This window comes from Colius striatus, chromosome 3 (assembly GCF_028858725.1).
Source record: "Colius striatus isolate bColStr4 chromosome 3, bColStr4.1.hap1, whole genome shotgun sequence".
NCBI lineage: Eukaryota > Metazoa > Chordata > Aves > Coliiformes > Coliidae > Colius > Colius striatus.
The window spans coordinates 25,324,405-25,336,771 of NC_084761.1; the positions used below are offsets into that span (position 1 = coordinate 25,324,405).

Consider the following 12,367-nt stretch of genomic DNA (forward strand, 5'->3'; position numbering starts at 1 on the left):
CGGGGGGCTGCTCCCGGCCCGGCCCGGCCCGGCTCGACCCGACCCGATCCGTGGTGGGCGGGAGCAGGGCCGGTGTCGCAGCCCGTTCCGTGTCCCAGCCCGGCCCAGGCAGTTGGAATCGGTGCAAAACGCAGCAGGGCCGGGCCCCAGGGAACTGGGACGGTACGAAGTGTCGGCGGCTGAGACGGCTGTGCCAAAGCGGCGGGACGACAAGGTGGAACGTAAAGTAGGAATATTTTATTTGACAACGAAGCGTGGGAGGCAGGATTTAGGACAGAGTAACAAAATACCTGGTCGGGGCGGAGGCTGAGTGTTTTTTAAAAAAGTCCTTTTTTCCACACAAAGAAGAGCTTTGGATTGAGTTCAGAGGACGTGCCCCTGGTGCTGTTTGCGTTTTTTCTTAAAAAAACATTCTATTCCTTCTTCTTGAAAGTACATGAATTAAGGAAGAGGAGTTGTGGGTACGTGTATATACATACATGTTAAACAGCGCTACTACATTCAACACTTACCTGATTTTTCTTAGTTCCTTGTCATCTTAGCGTGAGTTCGCAGCCTATAGGCATACTAGCATCACTAACAAAGAACCAAGATTGCAAGTAGTCCTCCACAGATCTCTAGTTGATTTATAGCATTACGAAAAATCCTATCTGTACCCAGCTGCTGCGAGAACACAGTACTATGCCCTATCTCTTACTTTTTTTCTTGTAATTTAGTGCAAAGAATTCTCAATATGTGTTCACAAACCTCTTAAAAATACCAGCAGTTGATACCGTTACACCTTTTCAATGCATAAATGCAAACAAAAAATTAGGATAGTTCTTGCTTTTAGACAATTAAAATGGAGACAGCAGGTTTTTTGTGGTGAATTAATAAAATTTCCTAAGACTAAATTCCAGAGAAGCTGTACATAAAGTTATTTAGTGCTAAAAATCTACAATACATTTTTCAAGTATAAGATACTGAAATATTATTGCCAATAAATAGTTGTGCTGTAGTCAAAGCCATGGTTCCTTTGTTGAGTCATTCACATCTCAGCATATTGGGATTTAGTTTCTCACTGAGTTTATGTATTAAAATGGCTAACTCTTCTGTTGCTTGGGATTTATCCTCCAAAAGTTCGTAGCGAAGACTGGAGATATCCTGTTTGATTTCCTTTAGTTCACCTGTATTAATCATTGAAAGAAAAACTTGTTAACCACGTTTAACGCTCATTCAGTATGGTTAAGTCACATGAGTGAGTATTTCAGATTATTATGTCAAAATGTTCATGAGACTTGCAACAGTGCTTTACCTCTTCTTCATTGTCAACCAGATGTGTGTCTACAGCCCTGAATAGCACCAAAGGTATTTCAATTGGCCATTGAATTCTAGTGTTGTGCTCCACATGTATACAGAATATCACAGATTCAAAAAATCACTTTACATAGGTTAATGAATTAATCACAGCAACACTGCTGAACAGCTGGTAAATATTAGTAACTCCCCCCCCCCTTTTAGAAAGAAAAGGCTAAGAGATTTTTTCAGAAGTGATGTGCCGAGATAACACAGGAAAAGTGTGGCAGAGCTGGCAATAAAACTCACAGCTTCTGAGTCTCTCTCCTCTTCCTTACCAATATCCTTGGAATTAGAAAAAGTCAACCAATTTAAAATGATGTTACAATTTGACACAAGTACAAAAAACGCATTTAAGAAAAACAGTTGTCAAGGCCAGGCTCACAACAAGCAACAGCATGTTTTCCCACACAGGATATTAATCTCCAAGGCAAACGCTTTTTAAAATCTCCAGATACCATTCTTGCAGCAACTGTGAGGTATCTGAATTCTTGCATGGTAGCCATCACCAGAAATGATTTGTCACATGTGAAATAAAAGGCTATGAAACAGTACCTAAACTCTCTGGTGATGCAAAACGGAAAAACCCCTAGAGTTATGTTTAAAATAGCTGCTGTATATAAGAATGCAGAAGTTTTGAATATTTAGAATAAAGCAGACTGCAAAAATTATGTCTTCAAAGGCTGGCTCTGTACTTAGGCTATCAATGAGATGGGCACGACATGAAGAGCACTGTCTTTGCTATGCAGCTAAAGACTGAGGTTCAAGAGCTAGCTAACTTTCCTATGTGAAAATTGGTGATGAAGCAAGAACCACGAATCATGACTCTCCACATCCTCTTGCTTATCTAAACATGTACATGTCAATACCAAACAGGCATCAGGGAACTGGAAGGACTTGTACACCCCTGGTGCTGTTGGCGAGAAGAGTCATTGCATCAGTCACTGGGTAGATTATTTCCCCCATCATAGAGCAGGAACAGGAAGAAAGCAATGGGAATTCAGGAGAGGGGCACACTGAAAGGCAGACACTTTAGGAGCTTCTTTGCTTCTCTCACTCATGAACTTCTGGGGCCAGTCTTGTTCAACATCTTCATCAATGACCTGGATGAGGGGACAGAGTCTACCCTCCGCAAGTCAGCTGATGACACCAAACTGGGAGGACTGGCTGATTCCCCAGAGGCTGTGCTGCCATTCAGCAGGATCTCGACCGGCTTGAGAGTTGGGCAGAGAGGAACCTCATGAGGTTCAACAAGGACAAGTGCACAGTCCTGCATCTGGGAAGGAACAACCCCATGCACCAGGACAGGCTGGGGATTGACCTGCTGGAGAGCAGCTCTGCAGAGAGAGACCTGGGAGTCCTGATTGATAATAAACTAACCATGAGCCAGCAATGTGCCCCCATGGCCAAGAAGGCCAATGGCATCCTGATGAGTGTGGCCAGCAGGTCAAGGGAAGTTCTGCTCCCCCTCTACTCTGCCCTGGTGAGGCCTCATCTGGAGTCCTGTGTCCAGTTCTGGGGTCTTCAGCTCAAGAGGGACAGAGAACTTCTGGAGAGAGTCCAGTGCAGGGCTGCCAAGATGATCAGGGGACTGGAACATCTTTCATATGAGGAAAGGCTCCAGGAACTGGGGCTACTTAGTCTAGAGAAGAGGAGACTGAGGGGAGATCTTATTAACATTTACAAATATCTAAAGGGTCAGGAGGTTAGGACATCCCTTTTTTCTATTGTATCTAGCAACAGGTCAAGTGGTAATGGGATGAAGCTGGAACACAAAAAGTTCCACTTAAATATAAGAAAAAATATTTTACTATGAGAGTGACGGAGCAGTGGAACAGGTTGCCCAGGGGGGTTGTGGAGTCTCCTTCCTTGGAGGTCTTCAAGACCTGCCTGGACATGTTCCTATGTGACCTGATCTAGGTGAACCTGCTTCTGCAGGGGGTTTGGACTAGATGATCTCTAAAGGTCCCTTCCAATCCCTACCATTCTATGATGATTCTATGAACTCACATCTGTACAGCACATAGGAATGAGTCAGAGTACAATGCTGCCTTTTGAAGGCACAGAGTGGGATTTGATTTCCATCTTCTTTCCTGCTCCCTACTTGTTGCAGGGAGTAACTAACAAACAAAATGAAAGCTATGTTTCCTCAGCTGAGAGAGCAGCCCATTCAGACCCCTCACATCATATAAGCACACATCCATCTGCCTGATGCTCCCACACTCGTAAAAGCTGTTCTGATCCCACGTTGTTCATCACTGCATACAAGCTGGAGAGGACAAGGCTGCTCTGAAAGTGTCCTTGGGTAAGTATTCCCAGTGCGCTGAAACCAACTAAACTATCCCAGACCAGAACTGCTTATGCTAAGTAGGTATATCTTTCTGCTGGTGGTCACACAGATTTCTTACTGGCTGAATTATACAAGAATAAAAACATTTCCAAGAGCAGAACCAGCCCTAGAAGGGACAATCTATTACATAATAATCTTTTAGCTGGAGAGCAGAGTAAACATTCCCCATATTGCATGTACCCCTATTATTTCGCTTGAGGGCCTCTCCAGAGCTAAGAGATTCCTTTTTGATCTGTACACCTGTGTTTCATTCCTGGAAGGCTGGAGAAAGGAGCACAGCATTCATCTTATTCCCATTCCAGTGGGGAGTCAGGGTGCACGCCTGGAGCACACACCTCTCCCTGCTACCAGGGAAGTTTCACGCTCACAACAGACACCACGTGCAGGTCCATTGTTTCTCAAAATCTCTCTCATCACACACTAAAATAGTGGCCACACTTGTCATTCTTCTCACTATGCAGCTAACTATGCAGCTTTGTTTAATGATGTATAACTTCATGGATGAACGCTCTGCACAGCTTTATGAAGGAAGGTAATACAAGTACTTCATGGTATAAAGTGGTAAACTCTGTGTTCAGGTGAATCAAACAGAGGGAAAGATGTTCCACAGATCTGAGTAGGGCTTTGGAAGTGCGACCACAGTTTGTGGCTTCCTCGCAAATTTCCTCTGTAACTGTGCGTTATGTCTGTGTGCTTGTTTTCCACCTGTAAAATGGGGCCCAGAAAATTTGGCAGTTCTACTTCTTTGGTCCTACTTGTCCATTTTTGTTGTGATGGGCATATGTGAGTATTACTATCTGTCTGAGCTCAGTGCCTTTGCAGTAGAAACAAACCCTCTTTTTACCTAAAACCTCCATGCAACACTGTAATACCAATTTCTAATACAATATGACAAACATTGTCTTTGAATACTGCAAATGCAATCTCTTTCTTACCTTCATTTACTTCATCATTTTCTTTGTCCACTTGTGCTTTCAGAACATAACGTTTTATCAGTCTTTTCATTATTTGCTGTCAGATTAAAACAGTTTACATAATCAAGTGAGCATATATAATTAAACACATTTCTTTCTTAACTACCTCACATCAGTATAAGTGAAAGAATGAACAGCCCCAGATCAAGCAGTTGCTTCATATGGGCTTTTCTAGTAGCATACTGAGATTCATCACTACAATAAAGCAACTTTCTAATCCAATTATTCTTATTTACAGAGTGACACAACATTTTGTAGGGAACAGGACAATGGGAAAAGATGCCTAAACACACCTAATTTAGACTTTCAGTAGTTTCAGAATAGGTCTATTATTTGTAAGACTCAGTTCACATGTGAAAAGAGATACAATAGTAAGAGATAAATATTTAGCCTTGTAAAAAAAGAAAGAAAAGAAATGTGAGATCTGAGACTATGACAGTGCAATGTCAGCTGTAAAGGATCCATTAAGACTATATCCATATTTTTACACTTTAACTGCCAGGGTTCTTTGACTGTACTAATACCCTTGTACTGTATTACCATACCTAATCTAATGTAGCTCATTTAACAGAATTTTCACAGGTGGATTACATACCTCCAACACTTTCATTAGGGGAACAAGAGCTCATATTTACTCTTTTATTTCTAAGCAAGAAAGAAAATAGGAAGGTAATAGCTGACAAGGTACTCGTACCAGAAACAATCATTCCATCTGCAGGAATGTTGAATGTCACATCTCATATCATGAGAAGAAAGGAAGGGAAAGTGATATTAACCTAGTCAGCTCAATGCTTTCACATCCTTTCCCCAGAAATCCATTTCAAATGTTTACTTCTCACACTAGTTTTTAAACACTTCTAATAAAAGGGCTTCAACAATAACTCTTTCTCCAGTAGCATCCCGGAGTTCGATTTCTACAGGAGGTTTTCTTTACCTGGTGAAAATGTACTTGAAACACAAAATTCTGCTAGCACCTTCACACAGTTCTATTACTCAAACCAGAGACCACTGTTATGTACTTACCTGATAGCGTGTCGGCTGATTGAGAATGCTGTTAAAACTGTGTGATTCAAAAACTCTGGAGTTTGACTGAGTGAAAAGGTTTAACTAGGAAGAAATAAAACAGAAATAAAATATATTACGGAATTCACAGTTAGAACTTGTCTCCATTTTGTTTCTTGGAGACATTTTGGGGATGTCTGCTAATTTCAGAATGTTATTTCCAAAAAACCTGAGATTGCCTTGACTTGTTTGTGGGTTTGGTTTTGTTTTTTTTTTAAACACTGATAATTTTAGCCATCCTGTTCACAGCACAGCTTCAAAGCAAATGCACTTGCACAGCTGAGGAAATAATGCATAGTAACTAGGAGGCAGGGATGAGTGGCCGGAACAAGGAGAGACTCTCTAAACTGGTTTTAACAAAGAGCTGTTGTGGCTCTGCATTTTTAAGCATATTTTTAACTACAAACATAGGCTGCTTAGTTCAGAGTGTTTTTCCAAAGCACCATTTTCAGGACTATAAATATATGTAGAAAAAAAAATATTGTTCAATTATTTGAGGGTCACAAAGCCATTATAGTCCAAATAATTTAAGATTTTCATAGCAGTGGGCTTGAAACAGATGGGGAAAAAGCCACCTTGGACAAGATGGCTTTGCTACTACCAAATCAGAGGCCTAACTCTTCTCCCAGGTGCACTAGTGAAGCTGAAGTAAAGAAATATATAGCTACAGAAGAAGGTTCAACTCCCTAATCTGCATCTGCCATTTATTTTCTGTGTGGCCAATTAGAAGACACTGAATCAATTACATCTGACCTCTATGGTGGCACAGGGGAGCTAACTGCAGCTACATACTAAATTCAATGCTTTCCATAACTGTTCTGGGTTTTATGCCTATATTCCATACAACCTGTCACTTAAGATGGGCCACAAGAGGGCAATTTTTACCCACCTCAGGTTGCCCACCTTCTGTGGGCAACAAGACATCAGCTCAGCCATCATTTTTATCAGGGAGTAGGACAGGATTTCCCTTTGTACAGTGTAATACGTAGTATGCCAGCTCAGCCTGACACAGAGGAAAGCTGGGGGCTGCCTTTCCCCAAGAAAAATAATTTGGTTTGTTCTTCAAGAAAACTACCTCCACCTGACCTATCCCAGCAGTGACACAGACAGGATTTTAGTTCTTCAGTGATTTACATTCTAAGTATGATTTAAGTAATAATGTGTGATATATAAGTACTACTGAATGTTTTGTTATCAAAATGTATCTTAGAGTATTGAGATTTCTTTGGTTTGTATTTCAAACCCATCTTCTGTACAGGGCCTGGAAGGAAGTAATGAGGTTCAGGCACTGAGAGCACTGGAGAGCAAAACATGAGCAGTTAGTACCAAAAAAAGTGCTTCTAGCTGAACTGTTTTAAATTGACATTTTTGTAAACATCTATCTACTTCCACTGCATACAGAAAACTGGAGAAAATATTTTCTTTATGGTAGATTCACTAGGACCAAGAGAGTCCAGAGAAATCTTTCAGAAAAGATGACCAGACTTGACTTTTCTGATAATTTACAGTAAAATAAATAAAAATTATTTTCAAAGTATTACTTCTAGTCTTCATAAAACATGAGCCTAAGAGAAAAAAAGCCACATGTATCCTCTTTAACCTGCTGTGCCCCAGTTTGCCATCAGTAAAACAAGGGGAATTGTTACTTAATTCTCACAAGGGTGTTATGACACTGCATTCCATTAATATTTGTAAAGAACATTTAGGTTGCCAAACTTAGAATGTCATGAAAGCGCTAAGATTATTATTAACAATCCTCCCTCTCTTTCCTGTTGTCTTTTGTTGGGAACATTAAGCTTTTGACAGTAGGAAGTGATCATCATACTGACCATACTTTATCCTTTTCCTGTTGTAGTGAAAGTTTTGTCTCCTTATTCCCTCCCTCCCACTTTTTTTTTTTCCCCTGAAGTAAAAGAAATAAAAATCTTTCTGGAGGCTTAAATATTAAATCAAGATTATTTCAGTCATTCAATGTGGGAATTATATGTATTTATGAATACTGTTATTTTTGTTTTGTGTTTTTCCAGTCACTGGACCTTGTTGTCCAAAGAAAATTCATAGCTAGTTTTTTGTTTTACGCAGACATTTAGACAGTCTGAAATGCAGATCTATGAATATAAAAGCTTGACTAATTACCACACAGATTATAGCCTATGACTTAAAGAAAAGCAGAATGCTGGAATGGATACAAAATTCTTCACTGCAATGACAAGAGTTCAGTACCTACCCTAGATTTGGAATTGCCTATTCCCATTTCAATGTCCTTCTGTAGCCGTCTCCTCCTGCACTTTGAAAAGTTAATGATCCTCATGATGAAATAGAAAAAAGATTTAGGGCTCGGTACAAGACTGAATGGTGGAGGTAATGTTTTGCCATCGTCAAAATACGACAACCAAAGTTTGGAACGAGCAAACTTCCACTCTACATCACTGTCATCCTGTGTTAAGATACAAAAACAGGTATGTGCTTTGTTTCTATGAAATGCAAAACTTCTTCCAAATGAAAAGTATTTTAAATATCAACCCTTCCCGGTTTTACGTAAATTGTTATTTGCTTGCTAGTAAGACTCTCAGTAGCTCTGCAAAAATGCAAACAGTTTATCAAGTCTGTTTTAACTAAATTTCAGTTGTCTCTTCCTGGCAACATCTCATTGACAATACTTAGTTAAAAGCATGTGAACCATTTAAACAAGTGTTATTTTTACACTGAGTGAAAGCCAACATATAAACTCCCTGCTATTTCAAGTGGAACTTCTCTTTGGTTTTTCAGTCTTGTTTTTCTTATTAAAGTGGTCACATGATTTTGGTACTTACACAAGTGACAAAGCATTAAATTTAAGGCAGACATGGTTTAAAAAGTTTTTACATAACCACGAAAAGTAACTGATTTGTAATAGGGTACGGAAAATACAAACATTGCTATCAAAGAAATCCTGATAAAAAGTGACAAACTGGTTTTCTTCTAATACATACTAACTGAAGTATTGCAAGGCTGCACTTGCTTTACTCCAAAGGTGAAAAGTTTATTATAACTATTTTTCTCCTGCTTAATTCCCTCACATTTCCTAGGAGTCACTGAAAATGGCATATCCATTTGTACATTTTGTCATAGATGATCTCTTTTTTCCTGCTAGTGTGGGTGTGTGCCTGCATCTATGTGAATGCAGTACTCCTTGATTAATATCAGAACTCATGATCTGGAAAGCTGGCACTATAAATATATTTTTACTTTCATTTCAGCAACTTGGGATTTATTTTTAAAACTCAAGTATATTCTCTACTTTAAATTTTCTGGTTTTTTGGAGGGAGTTGGATGCTAAATGCTCTCATTAATTATCTTTAAAAAAGCATATACTTGGTCATCATGATGAAATTCAAATAAAGTTAATAAGCAATACAGACAATAACTTTGTGTGAAATTCAGGTGTCAATTCAATTAAACCATTTGGCACATTTGGAGAAATACTGTCACTGTGTTTTCAGGGCATATGGCAAAGCTCAGTAAACACAGAATCAAGTTTTAACATTGTACGTGAAGTGGAAAAAACCACATATTATAAACAAAACATGTAAGCATTGCCAAGTGTGACCGTCACAACAACCTCGAAAATAAGCACCTGTTTCATACTGCAAGTACAGAGACATCTAAATGTAATAAAGTACATCTATATATCACTGCTGTGTTTAAGTGTCTAACTCTGCATATTTAGCTAAGAACTAAAAAGCAGATTTCCATTAAAAAACACATGAAAATACATTTAATCTGTATCTTAATGATCTGTCAAAGACTGAAGTACACTGCATTACAGAAACATGCCATAAGCATCCTAAGGAAACTGAGAATGAACGACCCATGTCTAAAATGTTACACACTATAACTTTGTTTTCTGCCTCACAGCAGAATTCATTTGAATTTTACTTTAGATTTTAAGATTTCTGGATGGATGACATCTCCTTAGATGTGTACACGTGGCATAAGATTAATTATTTGTTCAGATCCTAAAATGTTCTGTGGCTTGGCTGCAGGTTGTTAGATAAAGTTAGTCCTTAGAACACAGTATTTTTTGTGATCTCCTTTACTGAGGTAATCTCTTCATTGTACTTTTGCATATCAAGATGCACTCATTGAAATGACAACTAATAATTCTGCCCTTTTCCAACATAACAAAAGAGAACAACTTGAGAACAGAACCCACCTCAATTTCTTGATATGAGCTGTTGATCATAGCAATCAGCATGTTGAGCAGAACTACCACCATCGTTACATTGTATATGCCATAAAGAACATAACCAATGTTCTCTATGAACTTATGATCATATTTGAGGACAACAGAGGTTACTTCAGACAAGCCAAATATTGACCAAAATAAGGTCTTGAAACTTTCTTCTACTCTGTAAGAGAAAAAAAATAAAAAGAGGAGGGCATTACCAGTAACTACACAAATATTGTGTGTTGATACTCAATGAAGATTTTCATGTGCTTTCTGTTGTACCCTAAAGAATTTACTGGAAATTACTCCTTCTTCTGTGCTGCCAAAAAGTGAACTGGAAGCTGTATTTTGATAAGTACAACTAAAATATCCCAGTACACATATCTTGAACTACGTGTTTCAGCTTTGGCAAATGATTTTAAAATGCAAATAGTTTATGAATGTGTGTATAGTCTAGTAAAATAACACTGCTGTTTAAGAAATTAATCTTATTAAACAGTCAAATATTATGCATGCTAGACATCTGAGATCAAATACTTTAACAACTGTATTTTATTATTAATCTAAAGAAAAGATAGTGAGTGAGAACAAGTGCAAAATAATGCTCAAGTTAAAGAGAAGTCACAGAATCAGCTACACAAAAATGGAGCAGTTTTTACAAAAGTCATGTGTCCTGCAGAAAGAAAGGAGAAAAAATTCTGAGTTTCAACATCCTGTGGAATTACTTCTGGCCTGGAAGGTTTTAAATTTTTATCACTTCCAGCATCACCTTGTTTCAGGAAGTAAAAAAAAACAACAAACAACTCAACCAAACAAAAGACTTTGGAGATCATAGCAAGCTATTACATTGCAAAAAAAGAGACTTACAACTACCGTTCTTCGGTATCCATGTGACTAACAATAATAAGTAGTCGTCATGTAGGCTGCAAACCTAGTTCCAAAGACTCCAATTTGTTTCAGTACTGGTCTAAGAGAGAAATATGCTATCTATAGAATCACTAGCTCTGTTTCTTGATAAATTAAAAATATTTGGAGGCCTATTATTGACAGCTAGGCTAAATCTCTGTAACAACTAGGTCTCTGTTCCAGTGGTTGCTTTGAGAAAATCTAATTCAGAAGACATCAGTAATATTTTCTTGCAACTGAATGTCCACAAGTCTGAGAGATTAACATAATATAAAATTATTTTTAACTGCAATGAAAAATTCCATTATACAAGTAGGAGAGAACTGGTCTTTTGTATTCTGCTTTCTAAAGTTCTGAGCTACTCAATTTCCCACTGACTTCAACTGTCTTCGGTTTTACTCTAATGCTAGGAAAGAGCATGCAATGTCTTGCAAACATTACTTTAATGAAAAACCTACAAGTTTATTTGATTTGTACTTACACATAACTTCATACTTACGTTGTAAAGGCTGGGTTCAGTTTAGCTCCAAGGTAGTAGGAATACAGTATGAACATTCCAATCATAAATGCAAGAAATACCATAATAAAAAGAACCATAAATTTGAATATGTCCTTAACAGTCCTTCCAAGTGAAATCTGCAAGGGCCCAAAACTCTCATTTGCAGGCAAGATGTATGCAATCCGTGAAAAGCTAAGAACGACAGCAATTGCATAAAGGCCTTCAGATATTATCTGAGGATCAGATGGGAGCCATTTATCTCTAGCTGGAAGACATGAAATATAGGGGTAAATATAAGGCGTTAATCATTTATCACAAGGTTGAAAAATAAAACTTGATGGATTTTTTCCATTAACGTGACTGAATTTAGTTGAGACAAATATTTGAAGAACTTTGTAGTTGCTGCTTTATTCCTGTTTCTTTCAAGTCAAAGATAATGACTAGAAGTTACATTTTCTTCTGCTAGAAGAAAAATTGCACTTGAAGAAACATGACATTTTCTTCTATAGTTTGCATTTTAACTTGAACTATATAACAATAAATAATTCCTTGTTACTTTCTTGAAATAGCTGTATTATGATCCACCTTAATACATACTATGCTAAAGCCAGAAATTTATTAATATTTTGTCTTTTGTTTATGGAAAGATAAGTATGTTGGCTGATGGAGAATTTCATTTATTAATCACAACAAGCTTTTGCTATTATTAAAGGTTCAGGACATAACCTAGTTCCCATTGAAATCATGGAGATTTTTGACACGTATCTGAATGGAAGCAGAATTGTAGGTTTTATATACAATATGTACAGAAGCAATTGAGTTTATATATAAATTTGTAAATAGTTTATTATGTGAATTAATGCACCATCTTGGCAAACTAACACTGTATTAAATGTGCCGCATATCAAAATACCATGTGCTTCCAAATGTGTATTTATATATATATACAATGCTTATGTAGTGATTGGCAAAAATAACAAACCCAAGTCTGCTATCATAATAAACTGATAAGAAATTGAAGTTCATAGAAT

The 12,367-nt window shown here is 37.9% G+C and overlaps 1 protein-coding gene across 3 annotated transcripts in view; it reads right to left on the minus strand.

The window, feature by feature from the left end:
- Positions 1-222: 222 nt before the first annotated feature.
- TRPC3 (transient receptor potential cation channel subfamily C member 3) overlaps positions 223-12,367 on the minus strand; it is a 43,304-nt gene continuing 31,159 nt past the window's right edge. For 2 of the 3 annotated variants that reach the window (XM_061991804.1, XM_061991803.1), the window contains exons 7-12: positions 11,337-11,601; positions 9,917-10,112; positions 7,949-8,158; positions 5,683-5,766; positions 4,621-4,696; positions 223-1,166 (exon numbers count right to left, since the gene is read on the minus strand). In XM_061991804.1, the coding sequence (XP_061847788.1) occupies positions 1,024-1,166; positions 4,621-4,696; positions 5,683-5,766; positions 7,949-8,158; positions 9,917-10,112; positions 11,337-11,601 (974 nt within the window). In that variant the 3' untranslated portion in view covers positions 223-1,023. Of the gene's footprint in view, positions 1,167-1,584; positions 1,621-4,620; positions 4,697-5,682; positions 5,767-7,948; positions 8,159-9,916; positions 10,113-11,336; positions 11,602-12,367 lie in introns of all 3 variants that reach the window. The other variant, XM_061991806.1, reaches the window with a different exon arrangement.